The sequence below is a fragment of the Heterodontus francisci genome, chromosome 38 (genome assembly GCF_036365525.1).
Source record: "Heterodontus francisci isolate sHetFra1 chromosome 38, sHetFra1.hap1, whole genome shotgun sequence".
In the NCBI taxonomy this organism is placed as follows: Eukaryota; Metazoa; Chordata; class Chondrichthyes; order Heterodontiformes; family Heterodontidae; genus Heterodontus; species Heterodontus francisci.
Genome location: NC_090408.1, coordinates 36,923,335 through 36,946,722, shown reverse-complemented (window position 1 = coordinate 36,946,722; position 23,388 = coordinate 36,923,335). Strand labels below are relative to the sequence as shown.

The window sequence follows — 23,388 nt, the reverse complement described above, 5'->3', positions numbered from 1 at the left end:
TTTTTGTTTTATAATTCTCCTTTGAAGCGCTTTGGAATGCTTTATTATATTAAAGACACTGTATGAGTGCAAGTTGTTGCTGTATGACAATAGACATTTCAGGAGCCAAATATTTACATAAAGTCTTTTGATTTTGGAAAAAAAAAATCAACATACTCTAACCATATGTCACGGTTTTCTGTGAAGTGGCAGGAAGTGGGTTGATAGATGAGTATGATGCATAGCTAAGAATATCAGTGCTAAGAGGAACTTGAAAGCTTCTTGTGAAGCAGACTGCTGAGAACTAACAATGTACCCTGTCTAGTTCACTGATAACATGGTTGCCAAATTACATTTGCCCAATGATGCAAACCTTCTAAAGTACAATTATTACAATCTAGGGGAAGTAACTCTCTCAATGGCTGTGGGCACATACATTGAGTGATAGAGGAAGCCAAACAAGTCCCAGGTTTTGATTCCTGCCATATGCAGAGTCAGTGGATCTCAGTCAGGACATCAATTGGCCCCAGTGTACCTGGGCTAGATAGGTGAGCAAAGGAAAAGATATTAAAGCTAGATGAACCATGCCAGGAAGTGCGGACATAGATGTTGAGTAATCATGAGCAGGCTTGGTTTGTTCTTCCCTCAGTGTCCCAGTCGCTTCCACATAGAGAACGGCTAGCTGGGTGATCTACGAGACAGCTGACAATTCAGTGGAACTGCAACACGGCAAGTCTCCATGGAGAGGGATGAAAATTGGCAAAATCTACCAATTATATTTTTCTCTGCAAATTGCAAGAGCCCAGGATATTGCAGTGACTGACATTTTGTTTCAGAAAATGCAAGAAAGATTTGTAACAAAAAAAACAGAAGTTTTAGGATGACGTTACTGTCTTAAAAGGGGAAGGCCATATCTAGTAGAATATCGCAATATTGTGATTGCTGAAATAGAAATTTGGAGATTGAGTTTAAATCCCATCATCGCAAGTGATGAAATTCAATTCATTATCTCAGTTTTCAAGGTCACAAATTAACAGCCACGTAAAAACCAAACTAGTTCACTAATGTCCTTCAGAGAGGTATTATAAGCCAACCACAGAGTGTGAAACTGGAGTTGTGTGTAGGTCAGACTGCACAGGGTAGGATAGTGGGGGCATATTCCCTTCCCTGAGGTTTACAAGTTTTCAGGCTTTGAGGGAAGGAAACCTACCTCCTGGTTTAACAAGTGGCTCAGACAATTGGTATAGCCTTTCGAGAACTAAAAAAGATATGCAATACAGAATAGTACACAAAAAACGCAATCAAGGTTCGTGGATTCTTGACCTGTGCTGTGCTTCGCTTCAATACAGTTGGTAACTTTACATTAAAATTTATAGTCAAGGACTTGACATTCCTGTTGTAGAACTAGATTTCCCTTTGAGGACGTCCCCATTTGTCTTCCAAAAAAAAAGTGAACAATTTATTTTTGTGCCAACATGAATCCATTTTCTCAAACGCAGGAAGACATTACTGGCTGGTTGCCATTCTCAGTGTTTTGCATCAGATTGTGCAATAGCATTTGCTGGGGTTAAAAATTGACTTGGAGTGATTACCAGTTGTTTCTTGACCTTCAATAATAATAGTTTTGTGGAGTGCACTTTTCCAATGGAATTCATGAGATCAGAGGAGCCAATGATTTGCATAAAAGTACTTTACACTAAACATTTGACAACTTCTATGCAATTTAATGTTCCCAGCATGAACTTCAGGAAGTTCTTGGAGTAAATGAACTCTAGAATCACAGAATCATAAATGGTTACAGCACAGAAGGTGGCCATTCGGTCCATCATGTCTGTGCCGGCTCTCTGCAACTCACCGAGCCCCACTCCCCTGCCTTTTCCCCGTAGCCCTGCAATTTTTTTCTCTTCGGATAATTATCCAATTCTCTTTTGAAGGCTTTGATTGAATCTGCCTCCACCAGACTCTCAGGCGGTGCATTCCAGATCCTAACCACTCGCTCTGTGAAGAAGTCTTTCCTCTTGCTTCTTTTGCCAGTCACCTTAAATTGGTGCCCTCTGGTTCTGGATCCTTCCGTCAATGGGAACAGTTTCTCCTTATCTACTCTGTCCAGACCCCTCATGAATTTGAATACCTCTATCAAATCTCCTCTTAATCTCTTCTCCAAGGAGAACAAACCCAGCTTCTCTAATCTATTCACGTAACTGAAGTTCCTGACCCTTGGAACCATTCTCTTTTCTTTTCTGCACCCTCTCTAATGCCTCAACATCCTTCCAAAATTGTGGTGCCCAGGATTTGTTTGAAACTGTAGTAATGCAAACATAGATTTATATTCTGTACGGATCAAAGATTGCCATTTGCTCTCATACTGATTTTACTTTAAATCTTTGAAGTCAATTATTAGGAAAAATTCAAAACAAAAAGCCTCCTAATTCATTGGCTTCAGTACACCTAGGGCGGAGGAACTACCTGTGGGTGGACGCAGGATGAAAACAGGATTGGGCCTGGTTTTAATGTTACAATCAAAAAGTCCGCCACCACACTGCCTAGGCTTCACTTATGCACAGATAGTTCAGCTTAAAAGTCAAACAGATCAAGTTCATCTATCTTTTGTTAGATTGGCCTTTTAGTTACATTAGAGAATAAAAATAGAAACATAGGCTGCATGAATTTTTCAATGAATGGCAAGTTCATGAAAACCCTGCTTTTTTGTGATGCTGAAAATACAATAAATCTACTCAATCAGTAGCTTTAATACCAGAACATTAGCCCAAAGAGAACACACACAACTTTAAATCTAAATAAAATTTGAGCACTTGAATCTTCCTTCTCTGTTCTCCCTGTATCTTTATTTTATTTAAACTTTTTTTTAAACTATTAAAAGAATGACATTTATTTTGCACTTTATATTATATCACAACATATCTCAAATCTTTGAGATTTTACAGACAATAGCTTTGAAGTGCAGTGACCATTATTATATAGGTGAGTGGAGCACCATTTTCCACATACAGTAGCAAAATTACAAATAGCAACAAGATGAAAGAAAAGTTCGAAAGAAGAGAACAGGAAGGAATGGGGAGAATGAGACTTTACATATATGAGGTCCAGGCTTACGGGTCAGCTGTGGCACAGTTTGTAGGGCTCTTGCACCAGTCAGAAGGTTCAAGCCCCAGGATTTGAGCACAAAAATCCAGACTGAAACTCCAGAGCAGTACTGAGGGACTGCTACATTGCCTTTTGGATGAGACATTAAACCCCATCTACCCTCTCAGGTGGATGTAAAAGATCCCATGGCATTATTATGAAGAGCAGGAGAGCGATTCCCAGTGTCCTAGCCAATATTTATCCCTCATTCAACATCACAAAAACAGGTTGCCCGGTCATTAGCACATTGCTGTGCGCAAATTGGCTGCTGCATTTCCTACATTACAAGTGACCACACTTCAGAAGTACTTCATTGGCTATTAAGATCCTTGGTATGTCACGTGGCCGTCAAAGGTGCTTTATAAATGCAAGTTTGTCTTTCTTTTTATATAAACATCTTTCTCATCCTCAAGACACTCCAAAGTGCTTCCCAACCAAGTAATTACTTTTTAAGTGTAGTCACAATTGTTAGGCAAACATGGCAGCCATCTAGTGAATAGTAAGGTCCCACAAGCAGTAATGCGATCATTGCTTCAAAAGTGCTGGCTGAAAGAGAAATGTTGACCAGCAGACTGGGAGAAATCCCTGTTCGTGTTCAAATAGTCCCGTGATGTCTTTAGAATCCACCTGATCTATGAGGCAGACTGGTCCTTGGTTTAACATCTCACTGAGAATGCAGTGCTCCCTCCGCACCACACTGGAGCATTCGGCTAGGTTATCTACACAAATCCTGTCGGTGGACTTGAATCCTTAAACTTCTTAATTAAACAAAGAATGCATCAATCTGATAAATGTTTCCCCCAAGTTTAAAACAATCCTCTGACCCTTTGCTTCCCTTGGCTCTCTTCTGTATTGATGTTGTGAGTAGGTTTTGATAACATTGACTTTTGCTTGACTGAAAACAGCTCCAAATAACTTGAGTTTGACCTGTGCACACATATCATGCAGCCAGGTCCATTTCAAATGTGTCCAAACAGGTAGGGCCTGCTGACGGTCTGGATGGTACCCTTTCTCCAGAGGTAGAATGAATGAGAAAACCTCTTTTCTTCAATGTCCTATCACATACCATATTATGCAATACTTGAAAGGTCAGAGCCAAGAACCATCAGTAATATTGAGAAAGGTTTTAAACGGAGCGTCACAGTGAATGATTCAGAATGAGCTTTCCTCTCGGCCTGTTCACCCTACACTCTAAAAACTGAGACTTAGTGGGGGGAAAAAAAAATCACTCCCATACTCATCACTGGGGAGGATTTCAGAGGACTTGAAATTCCTTCAACTACTCAAGGTTAACCTGTTACTGTCTACTTTTGCCATGCACATTTTTGATTCTGATTATTTATACCAGGCAATGTAAGGGAACTGAAATCCTTCACTTTCCAGGAACACAACTCGAAAGCTGGTACAGAAACATCTCACTTGAAGGTCAGGTTGGTGAGCCCCCTCATCATCTCATTCCTACTCAATATTCTGATTAGCTATCCTGTATTAACTTGGATCACAGTGGTTCTTTTGCTTCTGAAGCAGAAAATTATGAGTTCAAGTCCCACTCCAGCATTCCGTGCATAACCAAGGATGACATTTCAGTGCAGTAAAGGGGGTGCTGCACTGCTGGAAGTATCATGCCTGTTCAGCTATATCTCAAAGAACCTAAGGCACTATTAAGAGTTTGGATGCTCTCTGTTTCCAGGCCATCATTTATCTTCAAACAATGCCATTAAGTGGTCATTTATCATATTACTAAAACCTTGCTGTGTATAAAGCTGCCATATTTGTCTCCAAAACAACAGTGACTGAACGTCAAGAGTAATATTTTGGTTTCGATGCACTTTGGGAGTTCCTGACGGCATGAGAACAGCTATATAAATGTAAGCGCTCTTTTCTTTAAGGAAGAAACAAAGGTAGACCCTCTCTGCTGGCTCAAGGAGTTTCCGGGTTTGATTCCCAGTCTGTGGTGAGTCAGCTCGGCTGGGTTGGGACACCGGAGGAGTTAATTACCCAAAGCCCATGGTAAGGAGGGGAACATTTTCCATTGCTCGGAGTCTGCATATGTGGATACTGGTGAATGAGAGCCTCAGGCTTACTAATGGTGTCCTTTACAGTTATACTGCTTGTTGCTACTGACGGTCAAGGTCCACACATGAAAAATGGCCATTTAGGTATGATACTGGAGGGTGGGTAACATCTGTGGAATTGTACTTCTGCAAGGAGTCAAAACCTTGAAGTGTGGGCAGGAACTGGAGAAAAGTAAAACTGGTTTAAAAAAAAAAACACATGTGCCTTTTCAAAAAAAGCACAAGACTTTCAGCATTTCCACCCTTGGTTGCTCTCAAAACATGTGCCACTTTAATTAGTAATTTTTTTTATTTGTCTATTAGGATGCTTGAAAATCCACTTAGTACTCACTGTCTGTGCTTGGTGGGGTGATGGCTTGCAGTGAAATGGATTTTGTCAGTGGCGGAGCAGAACGTAGCTGTGCCCTGGTCAACTTCTGTAAGGAAAGAACATATTTGCCTTTGAAATTTCTTTTTCCTAATGTAATGCAAGTTCTAACTGTGTCCACACTGAAACCTATACACTCAGCTATACAATGGATTAAAGGAGAGAATACCAGTACCAATCAATCACCAGAGTTATTTAAAAGAGATTTACACTGCCTCTGTTAAAATAGCAGATGAAGTAATAGTAACGCAATGTAAATGTGCTGAGCATTCCCTATATGACAGCAGTGACTGCACTTCCAAAACTACTTCATTGGGCATGAAGTGCTTTGGGACATCTCGATCCTGTGAAGCATGCACATATAAACGCAAGCCCTGCTTTCTTCTTCAGCATTTGTACCCTGCTATTGTACTGTCGCTTCTGGGCTTTAATCAGTATTTCACATTCTCATTCTGCCATCTCTATGGACCTTGAGCTTCGACCTATGTCTCTCAATTTTAATAAAACAAAACACAAGTTGAACAGCTTTAGTCATGGTCACGCGACATGACTTTAAAGTAGCTACTTTACCGGGTTATCAAACACGCTGCCCTCGCTGTGGTCAGACTCCATCTCTTCCTCGGTCAGCGAGACTAGCGACCCACGCTCATCGTTGCTGACGATTGGAGCTCGGCGGGGGTCACGGGAATTCCGCAAGACAGACTCGACAGTGTGCGACGGCTCCTTGGTCACCTCGTTATCAGCTACCAGTCCTTCCAGGCTATAACTAAATGTGCACAGGATGTATTCAATTAATTTGGCAAGTCACTTGTAGCAGATACAAAGGGAACCCTCACTGAGTATTTCCTTCTCAAAATTTCCATCAATATACTGAAAGTACAGGAATTAATTGCTGCCAATAATTAAGGATGCAGAATAGGGGAATAGTGATGCATTATACATAGTGACACACCTCAGGATTGGGCTTTAGATAATCTTGATACAAGCAGTATGAAGAAAGGAACAGAAAGGTGGAAGGTGGTCTTTCAGAGGGTCTAAAAATTAGGGTTGGAAGTGACAATGAAAAAGTGCCGAGAGAGGGAGTTTCTGAGGGAATGGGCACAGGTTGAAGAAGTGATAACAGACGGTGGATTAGGAATGAGAAGTCAGCTGCATTGATGACAACAGGTAGGGACACATGGGTCATGATCACTGAGGCAATAGAGACAGCTGAAGTCCAGGAGAAGGATCAATTCCCTCACCGTGGTGACCCCATAGGGCCTGGTGAAGATCGGAGGGCATAAGGTTTGGGTGTGAGTGCAGGCCCCAGTATTCTGGGTAAGTTGTAATTTGTGAAGGGTGGTAAGGAGAGGGCTGGATAATCGAGCTTGAGGAATAAACAAGCATTCACTCAGTCACTTAAGGACCTTTCTCCACCAACACTGAAAAGCTAAACTGCTTTGGACATTGTCTTTCAATAAAATCAATGCCATCAGTGGACATTAGTCACCAATTTAGCTCGGGAAAAGCAATTCCACACCAACATACAATCGGAATGTCAATCTATTTCGCTCATTTCCAGATGCCAACTGACCTGCTGTGCAATTCTGGCATCCTGCTCTTGTTGTGGAAAATTGTGTTTCTTTTGGCAAGGAGAGCAGAGGAATAATCATCTTTACAAATGATTTAGAAAAGAAATATTTTACTTCACTTGTGCGTGGGAAAACTGTAGGACAATGATTAGCAGCAAGATTGGTGACACTATCCTGAGAACAAATCTATTATGAAGGAATTCAACAATTTCAAAAACAAAAGCACATTTAACACAAAAGCTCTCAGCGTGTAAGAAGCTTCAGAATTGGGGCAGCATCAGGACCCAGCTCTCGCACATTCAACCATGCCCCATGAGCATGCACTGCCAGTCTCAACCAACAGGCAAATAGACGGACTGGAAATTTTTAACAAAGAGCAGCGCACAAACAGCTAAAGTGCGTCCATTTTTAGCATAATTGAGAATGTGTGAGGGTCGACAGTACATCTGCTGAGCAGCAAGCATCGGTTGCACTCAAAGGCTCTCAGTAAAAAACACAGTTAGCTAAAGATCCTGTACTTCACTCCCATTCTGTACAATAGCATTGTCATTTTCCCCAATCCCATTAATACTGCTCCCAGGGTTACTGCTGGAAATACTCAGCAGGTCAGGTAGATGCAATACTTTGAGAAAAACACTGACGTGACACCCACCAGTGCAGTTAGACATGCACAAGCCACTGTAATTAAGCAACTTCCTGGGTTTGGTTCTAAACCTCCAAAAGATTATCCAACTGTCTTTTCAGTTTTGTTCTTTACAAGTTCACATGGACTTTTTCATTGGGGGGGGGGGGGGGGTGGTGGGTGGTTGCATATGGTATCATCCAGTAAAGCCAGATACATATTTTTCTTTCTTCACAAATCACCTCAACACCCTTCACTACAGATGAGTGCCAGACAGGCAGGTAGCTCCGAGACTACCAGCACTACTTGCAGTTGGCCACTAGGCGCCACTCAAGAGCAACCCCATAGGAGACACTTCATCTTAACGAAAGGTCACAGACCTGAAATGTTAACTCTGCTTCTCTCTCCACAGATGCTGCCCGACCTGCTGAGTATTTCCAGCACACTCTGCTTTTACTTAATTACTCCCTTTCCCCACTCGAAGAGGCCCAGCTGCCTGGCACTACCTCCCCCATGAAGAGAACAGGAACTCAGCTTCTTTGCACGTTCCTCTGTGCTGACCCTTCAAATCTCACCACACCATTCTGGGGGAATATCTTAAGCAGTTTTATGCCATTTCCCCCCCCCCCTCCACCCTACAAGTTCAACGAAAACCAGAAACTATAAAATAACAAATTAGTTCTGTCAGATGTAATTGTGATATGCTCAGGAAATACTGTGCTCTTTTCAGTTGCTGGCAGATCTGCTGTATATTTCCAGAATGCTTCGTTTTTACTTTTGATTTCCAACTTCTGCAGGTTTTTTTTTCCTTTTAAACAATCTGTCAGCTTAATATGCTTCATTCAGGTATGTATCAGCTCAACCTCCCTGCCACCTCAAACTGAAAACACAGATATAAAACCGTTTGATCTTTATTCAGTGCCTCTCACGATTCGTACCTTCGGTAACTAATGTCAGACTCCATGGTAAGGCACTGTTTCTCAGAGGGACACCAACTCATGCTAGGAATAATGGGAGAAAGGATCAGAACAAGGAAGGAAATAATGACAGATGAAAGAGATGACGAGAAATACATAGAGAGGAAATTTCAGCTGAAGTCATGATGCAATGGCACCAAGCTGAATTCAAGTTATGAGGTTACATTAAAATAAATTGTTAAGTGTTTGAGTACCTGATGGGCTATTCGAGTTTTCAAATGATGCACATTGGCCAAAATACTGTCAAATTATATTTTCTTTGTCACTAGGCTTACCATAGAAGATGCTATTTAACAAGCCAATTCGCTTTTACTGTTATGTAATGGTCTTAATCCATCCCTTCAAATTGCTCCTACACCACCACTGACAGACCTATAATCATGATGACTGCAAGTTGTTGCTGCTGCTAGACACGCTAGTGGATTAAAAAAAAATGTATTCTCTGCATATGGCAGGCGCTGGAAATTATAACAGATCCTTATCTGCCCTGACAGTTGAGTGCCTAGTCCACTTCAGAGTCTGAGACTGGAGCCACTTGTTGATCAGGCCAGATTGGAGATAGGCTTCCTTCACTAAAGAGATTACTGAGCTAGCTGGTTTATAAATAGGTAGTCATTTATTTCCATTATGGACCCACAAATTTTCCATATTTGGTTAATATCAGATGCAATGAATTAAATTTTGTAACTCATCTTGGTGGAATTGGAACTTATGGGTTGCTAGTTCACGACCAAAGCCACAACACAACCACACCTATTTCCTCATGTAACACCGCTCAACTTCTCTACAGTGTAGAAGACCGAGTCCAGACTTGTTTGCCCACATCCCATGAATGAACATCGCTGGCAAGGCCGACATTTATTGTCCATCCCCAACTGCCCTCAAGCAAGTGGGGGAGCTTCTTTCTTGAACTGAAGTCCTTGTGGGGTAGGTACACCCACAGTGCTGTTAGGGAGGGAGTGCTACGATTTTGACTGGCAACAATGAAGGAATGGCGATTATAGATCCAAGTCTGGATGGTGTTTGACATAGAGGGGAACTTGCAGGTGGTGGTGTTCCCATGTGTTTGCACTGCCCTTCTTCTAGGCAGTCGAGGTTGCGGGTTTGGAAGCTGCTGTCAAGTAAGCCTTGGTGAGTTGTTGCAGTGCATTTTGTAGATAGTACACACTGCAACCACTATGTAGCAGCTGTGGAGGGAATGAATGTATAAGGTGGTGCATGGGGTGCCAGTCATGTGGGCTGATTTATCCTGGATGCTGTTGAGCTTCTTGAGTGTTGTTGAAGCTGCACTCATCCAGACAAGTGGGGAGCATTCCATCACACTCCTTGTAGATGGTGAAAAGGTTTTGGGGAGTCAGGAGGTGGGTGACTTGCCACAGAATTCCCAGCATCTGATCTTCTCCTGTAGCCACAGTATGTGTGTGTTTAATTGTACCGATGGGCATTTTTCACAGTTCAAGTGGGCTCAGCGTGAAAATTTCACACATTGGTCATCATGTGACTGCAATTCTCATGGTAATACTGATTTGCATATTTCAAAATGTAAACACGGAACTCAAAAAGCATTGTGTCATTGCAAATTCCTTCCTTCAAGTGTGTTCCAATATTTTTTGTTAAATAGTGAAGTTATGAGAAAGTTTTAGAACATTGCAGTAATTAGTTGGAAATGAAAGCCATGCCAGCAATGGCTGTTGAGACAGTTAGTAAAGTACTTGCAAAGAATAGCCTTGTTCTTGATTAATGAACCCTTTGTGGGTCACATGCACAAACTGTTATATACACTGAAACTTGGACCTCAGACTACTAACTCTCTCTCACTCCCCCCAAAGATCTCATTGACCACCCCCACCCGAGCATGGAGGAGATGGACAACAGCCGTCCACCAAAACAGGGCTCAAGGCTCAGAAAGGCACTCAGTTCTGTAGGTGCTAGCAGTTCATCAGCACTTCACCACACTGAATACCTGCCTGAGTATGCCTCACCAGACACTCACACCCAGACTTTCCAGATTAGTGCTCCAGGAACATAGGAAGTTCAGCTGTAAGCATGGCTGAACTTTTTCCTTATCCGTTCATGGGATGTGAGCCTCGCTGGCAAAACCAGCATTTGTTGCCCATCCCCGATTACCTTTGAGACTAACGTAGCACAGACAAAGGATGTAAACAGGGACCCTCCTAGCTTGTATGGGTCAGTCACATGTTACAAACCTAGCCCCTGTTGACTGTTGCCGGTCTGTAACATCTGTTTTCCCACTCCCCACAGCTCCAAGACTTTGGTGAGGAACTAATTCTATTTAGTATGTCATTTTTGGTCAGTAGTGCCATTGAACAGGCTTCAGTGAAATAACATTTGCAGAAAAAAGAAATCGGTTTTCATTTTGAACATGCGAGGTGCATCCAAACACTCAGTTAGTGAGAAAGCAGAAGTTAACATCCATTTTCTTGGGTCGAAATAATTAGTTGCGCTTTATCTTTTACCTTCTTCTATGAATTGGTGGCCTCTTTACGACGTCACCAAGCATTCTCACAGAACTGAAAACAAATGATGAAGATGAACAATCATTCAATGGAGAAAAGAAATGATTGATACAAAAAAAGGATGAAAAGATCAGAAGAATGAAAACCAGAGAAATAAAGAAAGCAAACCAATGAATATCATTGAGACACAAAACTTACAGAAAGCTCAAATCCCTCATTCAATCTGTCTGAAGCCCAAGATCTAAAATGCACAGCAATTAAAACCAGCCCTTTCATTCATGTGCTCTGATCCCATACGTCACAGACCTTACGTAGAATTACATTGAATTTACAGCACAGAAAGAAGCCATTTGACCCAACAGGTCAATGCCCGTGTATATGCTCCACACGAGATTCCTCTCACTGTAACTCATCTAACCTGATCAACAAATCCGTCTATTCCTTCCTACCCCATGTACTTACCTAGCTTCCCCTTAAATGCCTCTATGCTGTGCACCTCAACTACTTCATGTGATAGCAAGTTCCACATTCTCACTAGTCTATGGGTAACGAAGTTTCACCTGAATCCTTTATTGGAATTATTAGTGACTATCTTACATTCATGACCCCTTGTTTTAGATTCCCCCACAAGTGGAGACATCTTCTTTACGTATGCCGTATCAAATCCCTTCACAACTTTGAAGATCTCTATCAAATCACCCCTCAGCCTTCTCTTTTCTAGAACCAAGAGTCCCAGCTTGTTTAATTTTTCCTGATAGTTGTAACCTCTCAAGACATGTTGTATAGCTTAATTGAACGTGAGTCAGTAATGCTATCACTTGTGATCCTTCGCCATCATTTTAAAAAATTTGTTCACGAGGTGACCAATTTGCGGGCAAAACCAGCATTTGTCGCCCATCCCTAATTGCCCTGGAGAAGGTGGTGGTGAGCTGCATTCTTGAACTGCTGCAATCCTTGGGGTGTAAGTACACCCACAGTACTGTCAGGAGGGGAAGTTTCAGATTTTTAACCCAGTGACAGTGAAGGAATGGTGATATAGCTCCAAGTCAGGATGACGTTTGGCTTGAAGGGGAACCTGCAGGTGGTGGTGTTCCTATGCGTCTGGTGCCCTTGTCCTTCTAGGTGGTAGAGGTCGCAGATTTAGAAGGTGCTGTCGAAGGAGCCTTAGTGAGTTGCAGCAGTGCATCTTGTATATGGTACGCACTGCTGCCACTGTGCGTTAGTGGTGAAGGGAGTGAATGTTTAAGGTGGTGAATGGGTTGCCAATCAAGCCAGTTACTTTATCCTTCAGGGTGTTGAGCTTCTTGAATGTTATTGGAGCTGCACTCATCCAGACAAGTGGAGAGTATTCAGTCACATTCCTGACTTCTGCCTTGTAGATGGTGGACAGGCACTGGGGAGTCAGGAGGTGAGTTACTTGCTGCAGCCATTCCCTACTGAATCACTGTGGTTGGAGTGATCGATCATTAAAATTGAATCGATTCCTTTTCCTCTCAGTGGTGTGATTGAGCTCTTCAGGCACATTGCTTGCTTTACTTTACCTAAAGATTGTGCGCACTACCCAATGATCACGGGCTTGAGTTTCAGGATTTTCCGTCTTTCAAACGCATACATACACAGAAAAACAAGGACCATTCTAGTTTCGGACAAACGGCTAGGTGGAGATTCAATCTGCTTAACCTCATGGATAGCGTAATCCCGCCCACCAATACCTTGATATTTAAGAATCAAACCATTTCCTTGGTAACCGTGGTTGATTCTTCTTCACCTCGTTCCCCAACATCACTTTGAATGCCAGCAAAATAGACAAGATGCGGAAGCAAAGAAAGGTGTGCTAACAAAGGTGAGGACTTTGAAAAAAATAAATGTTGCGTGGTTTAATTTCTTTGGTTGTAAAATGGAGCACACTTCACTCCTGGTTTTAGTGAATTAACCCACACTTCCTGTACTGTATCGATGTCTACTCTTTGCCAAATCTTTTATTATAAAACGCCACCATATTGTCCAACAGTTGAATATTTGTGACTGTTGCAGACTGATATAATCTGTCCCCAATATCTCCAACCATGTTTCCCTTTTCGCTCCTTACCTTCGTTGATTGATCTCCGTTTCGCTGCCTGTGTTTTTCCCCGGCCCCCAGCTGTGTCGTCGGAAGGGTGAAAGTGACCTGATAGATGGTCTGAAGATGGAGACTCGCGCAGGCACTTCAGCGACACTGTCCTTCTCCTCTTCAGCTTCGCAGACTACAGTGCAGCCATCTCCTGCTGACCCTCTGCTGTCCCTCTGCTCAGTGCTCGAAAGGCTCCGTCTGTCATTATCCTCTCTCATTTCCAAGACAGCACCGAGAGGCAAGAATTCATCGCCTTCAAGGACCGCAGCCACCTCTGAGGGTTCAGGGTCTCCAACAGTCGAACTAGTTGTTGTTACACCACTAAGTCCATACCCTACATTCTGTCCATCTCCAACCTGCAACACAAAAACAAATTAAGAGACATCTGGGCTCGTATTTTTTTATGACAGTGAGGCATTTGCCACACTCTACTTCTGTTGAGCTTCTTCAATGGTTTAATTGGTTAGGCCTCGTTAGGCAAGGCCATCAAAGATTATCGGGGGTAGATGGAAGTGTGGAATTCGAGACAGAAACAGATCAGCCATGATCTTATTAAATGATGGAGCAGGCTTGATGGGCTGAATGGCCTACTTCTGCTCCTAATTCGTATGGTCTTATGGTGCATGGTTTATACTGTGTGGAACTCATCACAAGTGCAGAAGGATCCCAAACCTGACCCATGATCTGTGCAATCTCAGCCATGACAGCATTACAATCTGCTTCTGTGCCCCTAAACTACAGATGAAAAGAAATCAGTTGAGCACATGCTTGAATGCTTTGCAGTGCACACATCAAGCCCTCTCACCCTCCCATCTTTCTGAAGAGTCAGCCCTGTTTATGTACTCAAACACACAAAGGATTTCAGCACAATCTAGGCTGACACTTTAAGTTCCCAGAGTGTGTACAGGAGGTTTTACAGCAGTATGTTTCCAGTCCAACGAGAAAGGAACACTGCTAGACCTGGTTAAGAACAATCCAGTGTAAGAATAATTAACTGGGGAAAACAAACTTCAATGGGGTAAGAATGGACCTGGATCAGATAAATTGGAGTCAAAGGCTGGCAGAAAAAAAATGTACCTTCACAGAAGAGATATTTCAGGCACAGTCAAGGTTTATTCCCACGAAAGGGAAAGGTAGGACTAACAAATCCAGAGCACCCTGGATGACGAAAGAGATAGAGATTAAGATAAAGACGACATATGCTTATGACAGATGTCAGGTGGACAATACAACAGAGAACCAGCCTGAATATAGAAGGTTCAGAGAGGAAGTGAAAAAGCAAATAAGAGAAGCAAAGCGAAAGTATGACAACTTACATAAAAGGAAAACCCAAAGTCTTCTACAGGCGTATAAATAGTAAAAGTGTGGTAAAAGGAGGAGTGGGGCAGATTAAGGATCAAAAAGGGGATATACACACGGAGGCAGGAGGCATAAACTGAGGTATTAAATGAATACTTTTCATCTGTCTTTACCAAGGAAGACGATGCAACACCGTAAAAGAGGAAGTAGTTAATATACTAGAAGGATTTAAAATTGATAAGGAGGAGGTATTAGATAGGCTATCTGTACTTAAAGTCAATAAGGCACCAAGACCAGACGAGATACCTCCAAGGATACTTAGGAAAGTGAGAGTAGAAATTACGGAGGCAATAGCCATAATTTTCCAGTTTTCCTTGGACACAGGAGTGGTGCCAGAGGACTGGAAAATTACAAATGTTACATCCTTGTTCAAAAAAGTTTGTAAAGATAAGCCCAGCAACTACAGGCCAGTCAATTTAACCTCAGTGGTGGGGAAACGTCTAGAAAAAAATAATTCAGGTCAAAATTAACAGTCACTTGGACAAATGCAGACTAAGTAAGGAAATCCAGCACAGATTTGTCAAGGAAAAATTGTGTTTAACTAATTGGCTGGAGTTTTTTGATGAAGTAACAGAGAGGGTTGATGAGAGTAATGCTGTTGATGTGATGTACATGGATTTCCAAGAGACATTTGATACAGTGCCACACAACAGACTTGTGAGCAAAGTTCTAGCTCATGGAATAAAAGGGACAGTAGCAACATGGATCTGAAATTGGCTGAGTGACAGGAAGCAAAGAGCAGTGGTTAATGGATATTTTTCAGACAGGAAGTAAGTTGGTGGTGGAGTTCCCCAGAGGTCAGTGTTGAGACCCTTGCTCTTCCTAATATATATTAAAGACCTAGACCTTGGTGTATAGGGCACAATTTCAAAATTTGCGGATGATACAAAACTCAGAAGCATTGTGAACTGCGAAGAAGATAGTGTGGAACTTTAAAAGGACATAGACAGGTTGTTGGAATGGGCGGACAAGTGGCAGATGAAGTTCAATGCGGAGAAGCGTGAACTGATTCATTTTGCTAGGAACAGCATGGAGAGACAATATAAAATAAAGGTACAACTCTAAAGGGGGTGCAGGAGCAGAGGGACCTGGGGGTTAGAAGTCATTGAAGGTGGCACGACAGGTTGAGAGAGTGGTTAATAAACTATATAGTATCCTGGGCTTTATTAATAGGGCATAGAGTACAAGAGCAAGGAAGTTATGTTAAACTTGTATAAGACACTGGTCCGGCCTCGACTGGAGTATTGCGTTCAGCTCTGGGAGCTGCATTTAAGGAAAAATGTGAAAGCACTGGAGAGAGTGCAAAAAGGATTCACGAGAATGGTTCCAGGGATGGGGAACTTCATTTATGTAGATGGATTGAAGAAGTTGGGACTGTTTTCCTTAGAGAAGAGCAGGCCGAGGGGAGATTTGATAAGAGGTATTCAAAATCCTGAGGTGTCTGGATAGAGTAGGTAGGGAAAAACTGTTCTCACTCGTGAAAGCATTAAGAACGAGGGGGCACAGATTTAGGGTAATTGGCAAAAACAGCAATGGCGACATGAGGAAAAACTTAAACGCAGCGAGTGGTTAGGATCTAGAATGCACTACCAGAAAGTATGATGGAGGCAGGTTCAATAGAGGCATTTAAAAGGGAGCTAGATAGTTATCTGAAAAGGAAGACTGTGCAGGGTTATGGGGAGAAGCTGGGGGAATGGCACTAAGTGAACTGCTCACTTGGAGGGCCGGTGCAGACATGATGGGCTGAATAACCTCCTTCTGTGCTGTCACAGTTCCGTGATTCTGTGATTTCAGAGCAGTACCGAGGGAGTGCTGCTTGTGAGGTACTTTATTTCAGACTGAAACGTGAAACAGAACCACCCCCCGGCCCCACTCCCCCACCTCCGCCTTCGCAGGTGGAAGTGAAAGATCCCACAGTACAAACATGAAAGTTCAGCTCGTGCCCTGGCCAATATTCAACTTTGTGATGGGATAAGAAAGCATCAGACAAGTGCAAGCTGTTTCTTTGTTGAAAACTGCTGCTGTGTGGGTAGCAGGTCATCACACAACGCAGTGGCTGCGTGACTGAATAGGATGTTCAGTGTATATTAATTGCATTTAATTGTATGTATATGGTGGTAGGGTCAGGAGGTGCATGTTTAAAATGTGTATCTCTAAGCAAATGCTTATAAATGTGTGTAACGATTGGCTCCAGTTCTATCCTTCACCACCTGGCTTTCTGGAATAAACCATAAGATACTGACAATATCTAAGCTCTCACTGAAGGAAAGGCCACTTGGGCAAGGTACCAGAGGGCTTTGTATAAGTGACCACTCTTTGTGTGTTGAAACACATCACAAGCAAGAGCTTATGGGGGAGGGGCAAGAGAAATATTAGAGTGACATGAAAAAGTTCTATTTTTATTTGTTTAAAAAAAATCACTTGGGGACAGTTGAACTGAATCTATCAAACTAAATAACCAGATGAGATCCAGTGCAAGGACTGTGCAAGACAGGCCCAACAGATATGAAGTCAGCTTAAAACTGGGTGAAGTCATCAGAAACCACACCATGTGCTTGTCTGCAGGACAATCCTAGTCTTTGGTAATCAGGTAGCACTGTGAAGTTATTAATTCAGATGTGGCTTTAGGACAGGACTGTGAAAGCATTTTTCTCCCTGGGCCAAGTGTGTACCATGGGAGACTTGGGGCTATATACAGAGCAAGTATTTCCCCTTAGGGGCAGTGTCTGCCCCTCCACCTCTGGCTTCAACCCAACCCATTTTAGAGAGTGGGGTCATTGAGCAGTCAGGATGGGATCCCCACCAACATCAAGTAGGAAAATGAGACAGTGCTGTAGTGAGACCACCACGGGAGCCAAAAGGCGGCAAGTGACCTTCAAAGGGGTGTAGCCTGGAGATGAAGAAAGCCCCCCCCATTTTACAGACTTCCGGTGGGAATGTGGATGAAAGTCCAGCTCCTAAAGTTTAATTCCTCTGCATACATCTCAAATTGCTGATACCAACAGAGCTTGGCACCTGACTTAGGATTTTTTTTTTTTTTACACAAATGAGGCAACAGCATCGAGAGCAGCCCTTTCTTCCAGGCTCCGAAAATTCAAAACAATGTTCACATTACATACTCTTGCACCCAGTGCATGAGAATTTACAAGAATGAAAGGACTAAGAATAAGCTGCAGCTAAATTGATCATTACTGCTGGAGCAATGGACTTGTACATTGGAGACCTGACTTGTGCTGACAACAACAATAACTTATATTTATATAGCGCCTGTAATGTAATAAAACATCCTCAGGCGCTTCACAGGAGCATTATAAAACAAAATATGACACTGAGCTCCATAAGGAGATATCAGGTCAGATGACCAAAAGCTTGGTCAAAGAGGAAGGTTTTAAGGAGAGTTTAAAGGAGGAAAGCGAGGTAAAGAGGCAGAGGTGTAGGGAAGGAATTCTAAAGCTCAGGGCCGAGACAACTGAAGGCACAGCCACCAATGGTGGAACGATTAAAATCAGGGATGCACAAGAGGCTAGGATTAGATGAGCGCAGATATCTTGGAGGGTTGTGGGGCTGAAGGAGATTAGAGAGATGGGAAAGGGCGAGGGAAAAGGGAATGGATGGATTTGAAAACAAGGATGAGAATTTTAAAATCAAGATGTTGCTTGATCGGGAGCCAATGTAGGTCAGCGAGCACAGGAATTATAGGTGAACAGGACCTGGTGCGCGCTCAGACATGGGCAGCAGAGTTTTGGATGACCTCAAGTTTACGGACGGTGGAATATGGGAGATCAGCCAGGAGTGCGTTGGAATAGTCAAGTCTAGAGGTCTTAGTGATGTAGCTTATCTCAGCCAGGGCTGGAGTGGGGTGTACTACATTCACCCTTGGAACAGAAAAACAAAAAGCAGCCAGGGGCTCCTATTGCTAACTATTAACTTCTGCAGGAAAATGTACATGCGCAGGGAGGACCAAGATCAGACTCAGCTTTGACGTCCTTCCAAGGTTAAACTTCCTGCCAACACATTGTGTTTAGGTTGGAGAATCATTAGCGAGTTCTGACAATCCCTGTGGAAAGGTATTCCAGCAACTTTAGGAGAGGAAAGGAAAACAGTGGAGAAGAGAAAAAAAAACACCCGTAAAATAACATTTTAGTGAAAGTGACCGTTAGGAGCTGAAGTCTTGCCCAGAAACATTTCAAGGAAATGCCTGAATGACTAATGGGCGACAGTGAATAATAATGCTGTGGGAAAAGGTTACACTCAAGAGTTTCAGACACTATGGGGGAAATTTTATGCTCTTTCCTGCTTCCGGTTTGGTGGCGGGGAGAACATTTAATCAGGTGAGATGTTGGCGGGGAGGGGACCCCTGCTACTGTTGTATAATCACCTTAAGAGTGATGTCCCTTCAAAAATTCAGTATGCTAATGAGCTAAGTACCAGGATGTAGTTATGTGACTAGAAGCCAGAGTCATTCTGCTACTGTAACACCCTAGTCAAAAATTCTGTAAATAGTTTGCTGTGTATTGTACATACTAATTTAGTTGTTAATAAACCTGTTAAAGATCTTCAATGAACTTGAATCCATGCACCTTACTGTGTTGCATAAGGCAACACAAAGAACTCATAACAGCCACCTTCCCGCCTCCACTCCAATTATGTCCCTGGCGGGACGATCCATGGACGGCCTTCCCACCCCACCCCCATTGAGGCCCTTTAGTGGGCAATTAATGCACAATTAAGGGCCTCATCCTGCCTCTGCCGGTATCAGCCCAGTGGCGGGCAGCTCTGTCGTGGCACGGGGAGCAAAACCATGCGGGTTTCTTGCCGGCCCTGGTGGGATCCCTCGTTAAAAGGTACTTGGTATCTGATCGAAGGACCCAGCATTGGAAAGGCGGGGTTGGGTTGGGGACCCCACTGATAGCCACCCCGCTACGCACCCCCCCTCCCCCCAGTGATCCCCAGCATGCAAAACCCCATCCCTCCATGACTCACCTGTGGCCTGGATCCACCACCTCTGGTGAGTCCATTACCAGCAGCAGCATAATGTGGCGGGCCTTCCCCAGAGAAAGCAAAGGGGGGCTCTTGCCAATGCTTCAACTGGAGACTGAGACCTCTGTTGCCCACGTAAAATTCCCCCCTATAGAACACCTCAAGATATGTACAGATGCACAAGACTACTCAATCTATACTAGCTCAAACCTCTAGAAAAGTCTGAAGTAACCATCCAGATTTGTTCTCCACCTTGTGAGCTTACAATTAGTTTTGAGGTAATCCTTTATAAACCACACCATTTGACATTTACATTAGTCTATAGCTATCACGAAATGTCACACATCAGTTGCTAGCACTCGCGGTCTAGGTTCACATATGAAGAAAGGTCACCAGAGGGACTGCCAACACCAATCGACGCATAATTCAACAACTGTTGATGTATTGAGAGATGAACAAATCTCTCTCGGTCACTGCACAATCAAACATTAAGTTGACTTGTACAAATTTGGCCATTTCCCCAGGATTGGTTATTTGTTTTAGTTTTGAATGACTCCTGAATGTCAAAGAACAATGTGTTATGATGGCCTGTGCAGGATTAGTTGTTCCATTTGACCCAGACACTATAGATTTCCTTCAACCTTTGACCCATTGCAGCAATTCTAACTTCCTGTCAAGATGCAATGAACTGAGCCAAATCAGCTAATTGGAAGAGAACTGTGCGCCACCCCGTGGCGATTCCGAGAGAGGAAGAATTGGCTCGATGATAGATTAGTTAAGAAAAAGCACAGCATGGAGGCTTTATCCACTCTTCACGTTAAGGGGAGAATGAGTCAGTAATATTCGTGGATTTCCTGTGATATTGCTCATGGTGAGTCAGAGGTTTCCTCATCTGGGCCTATTATACCTTGGTGACAACCTTCTCCAATCATAGTGTTCCCCTCCTAAAGAGAGGAATTGCTAGCTTTTCCAACACTTCCGGATTGCCTTGGGAATTCAAGATGAATCTCCGGGACATTGCTACAAGCAAACCCAGGAGAAAAATTGTAGGGGCATTCAAAAAAGTGTTCTTCCTCATTTTCTTTGAGCATTTTGTATGAATCATTATAAAGGTATTGACAATGAGGGGAAAAAGGCAGCTCAACGGGAGAGGGTGTGTGGAAGCCGGTCATGTGGGATGAAACCTCATGGAATGTGTCCAGAGTTGCCAGTGCGAGCAATCGTGTGCCCAATGATCCTAGCTGGAAGCTGCTGGGGTCTGGGGAAAGAAAGGGGAGTAATGGGTGTGTAAATACTGCCAGGCTAGCGAGAAGAACTAAACCCAGATGGGAGGGAAAACTGGAAGATCAAAACAGAGACTGCTCGCTGCAACAATAACTGGGCGAGTTAACTAGAAAGTCAAATGACTAATCAATTTTGATTCCTTTCTTCTGAAGCAGTAATGTTAATATCTGGTCAAGTAACCAACCCATACCAACAGAAACAGTCGCTGTCAAAACAAGCAAATCTACCAACAGAAAACACATTTTCCAGTTTGTTTTTCGTTACGAGAATTGAAGCTGAACGTACATTTTAGTTTGGTACAGGGATAGCATCAGCCCACATCAATAACAATACACAACGGAGAGCCAAGATTTCAAAGGAGTACTGAAAAAACACACCGGTCAGGGCTGGTGAAATTTAATGTCAGGGGTGACTTCTGTTTGTACTGCATGCAAGGAAGAAAGAAGAAACGGGAACTTCATAAACATATTTCCATATATTGGTATTTAATTGCGTATCAATCCGAACACAGTCAATGTTTGCCACTGGTGACAGCAACGCATTGGCATTTTCCAAGTGCTCTTCCAACCACACCTGCAGTATAAATGCTTGAATTCCTGAGGTATCAGCTGAAACGATGCAGCACACACTGGGTAGCGCCAACGGAGCAGCTTCCTTTTCTACCCACAGTTCATTATTGCTTTGCTACCTCTCTAGTTTCCTTTTCTGTCCTCCTCTGCGAGATGGGTGAAATAGTAGGGCCACTACTCTTAACCCCAGTGCTCTTGGACCAGAGAGGGAACACTACTGAGTGACCCTGATGGAATGAAAGTCTGTAACACATCGTCTTGTCTGATCATGAGCTCTTGCAATACTGGGGCTTAGAGGTTTAAATTATGAGGACAGGTTGCATAAACTTGCCTAGTATCCCCCTTGAGTGAGAGGTGACCTGAACAAGGTTTTTAAAATGTTAAAAGGATTTGATAAGGCCGATGCAGAAAAATACTTCCCTGATAGGGGAATCAAGAATGAGGGGACAAAATCTTAAAATTGGAGCTCGGCCATTTAGGAGGGAGAGCATGAAGCACTTCTACACACTAAGGGTTGTAGAAATGTAGAATTCTCCCCTGCAAAAGGCTGTTGATGCTGGACAATCGGAGCTTTCAAGAGAAACACGATAGATTTTTGTTGATTAAGGATATCAAAGGACAAAGGGCCAAGGCAGGTAAACACTGCTGAGGTCACAGATCACCACGATCTAACAGAATGGAGCAACCTCAAGGGACTAAATGGCCGACTCCCGTTCCAACATTCCTAGATTAGTCTCATTTGTTTTTATTTTTCATTTTGTTCAAAATGTGTGAACTTGGAGGCTTGGAAGGACAGTTTTTTTTAAGCATCATTGCCTCATTAGGGTTTAATGCTGAAACCTGAAAGCAGGATCTGTTAAAATCAGTAAATTAATGAGAATATGGATTAACACTTCATGCGTGATATCTGTGCGTCCAACAAAGCTAACAGTTTGGGACCTATCTAGTGCAGACATCAGGAAAGGAGCATTGGGGCTATAATTTCAGCACCTCCGGAGCTGGGATCAGAGGTGGGCAGGTGCTAAAAATAGTCCCGCCAACCGCCGTGCCGGTTTCCCAGCTCCATCCATCCATTCCAGCCCCCGGGTCATTTTTCCGAGGCAGGATGTGTGTGGGGGGGTGGGATCGAGGGGTCAAGGGGTGGCAGGGCTACCCACCCTTGTCTCCTTGTCTACCTGGGGGCAGGAGCAGCTGCCGTCCACCCTGTGGAGGGGCCCCTGTACATCCTCCCCGCAGCCCTACAGTGTTGGCCTGGCTGCAAGATCCATTTTTAATTTAAGTTTAAAAAAAACTGGAGAGAGGGCGCTTCCATCTTGAAGCACACCCTCCCTTACTTACCCTCTACTGCAGCCTCCTGCTCCTTTCAAGCTGGAAGGCCTCTGATTGGCCTTCCAGCTTCTAGAGCCGCCAGACGTCCTTAATTGGATGGCGAACCTGGCCTCTGTTAAAAACAGAGCCTGTGACTGTTGCTCCCAGGGGCAGTTCTGTGACCCAGTAACAGTCCTGACCTCTGATTCCCACCCCCAGAGGGAAATCCTGCCTGTGGTCTCATCTATGATGCCTTTCACAGCTCAACAGCCCATCAACACTCACGAGGCTCACACCCAAGGAAGGGGAAGAGTGCTGAACAGTAGCCTTCATACTTTTGCATAATTCAACACCTTTAGGAGAACAAAAATAAGGAATAGAACCTAAATGAAAACTACTGCTGACAGAATCAAGGAAGAGACCTTGAAAGCCAACGTCTGAGATATTTCCAGTGAGCACTGTAGTAATTTAGTGAAACAGGAGCCAAGTGGACATCTGCATTTGCTACTTCTGTTGACGCTTTTCGGAAAATTTTTGCCTCAGCCCACAGAAGGTTCCCACATGAG

General features: G+C 43.3%; 1 protein-coding gene across 7 annotated transcripts in view; it reads right to left on the bottom strand.

Moving 5' to 3' along the window:
* LOC137352536 (A-kinase anchor protein 13-like) overlaps positions 1-23,388 on the bottom strand; it is a 424,312-nt gene that overhangs the window by 106,943 nt on the left and 293,981 nt on the right. For 5 of the 7 annotated variants that reach the window (XM_068018105.1, XM_068018107.1, XM_068018106.1 and 2 more), the window contains 5 exons: positions 13,302-13,678; positions 11,213-11,266; positions 8,697-8,759; positions 6,136-6,331; positions 5,530-5,614 (listed from right to left, as the gene is read on the bottom strand). In XM_068018105.1, the coding sequence (XP_067874206.1) occupies positions 5,530-5,614; positions 6,136-6,331; positions 8,697-8,759; positions 11,213-11,266; positions 13,302-13,678 (775 nt within the window). The remainder of the gene's footprint in view (positions 1-5,529; positions 5,615-6,135; positions 6,332-8,696; positions 8,760-11,212; positions 11,267-13,301; positions 13,679-23,388) is intronic. The other 2 variants (XM_068018108.1, XM_068018109.1) reach the window with 2 other exon arrangements.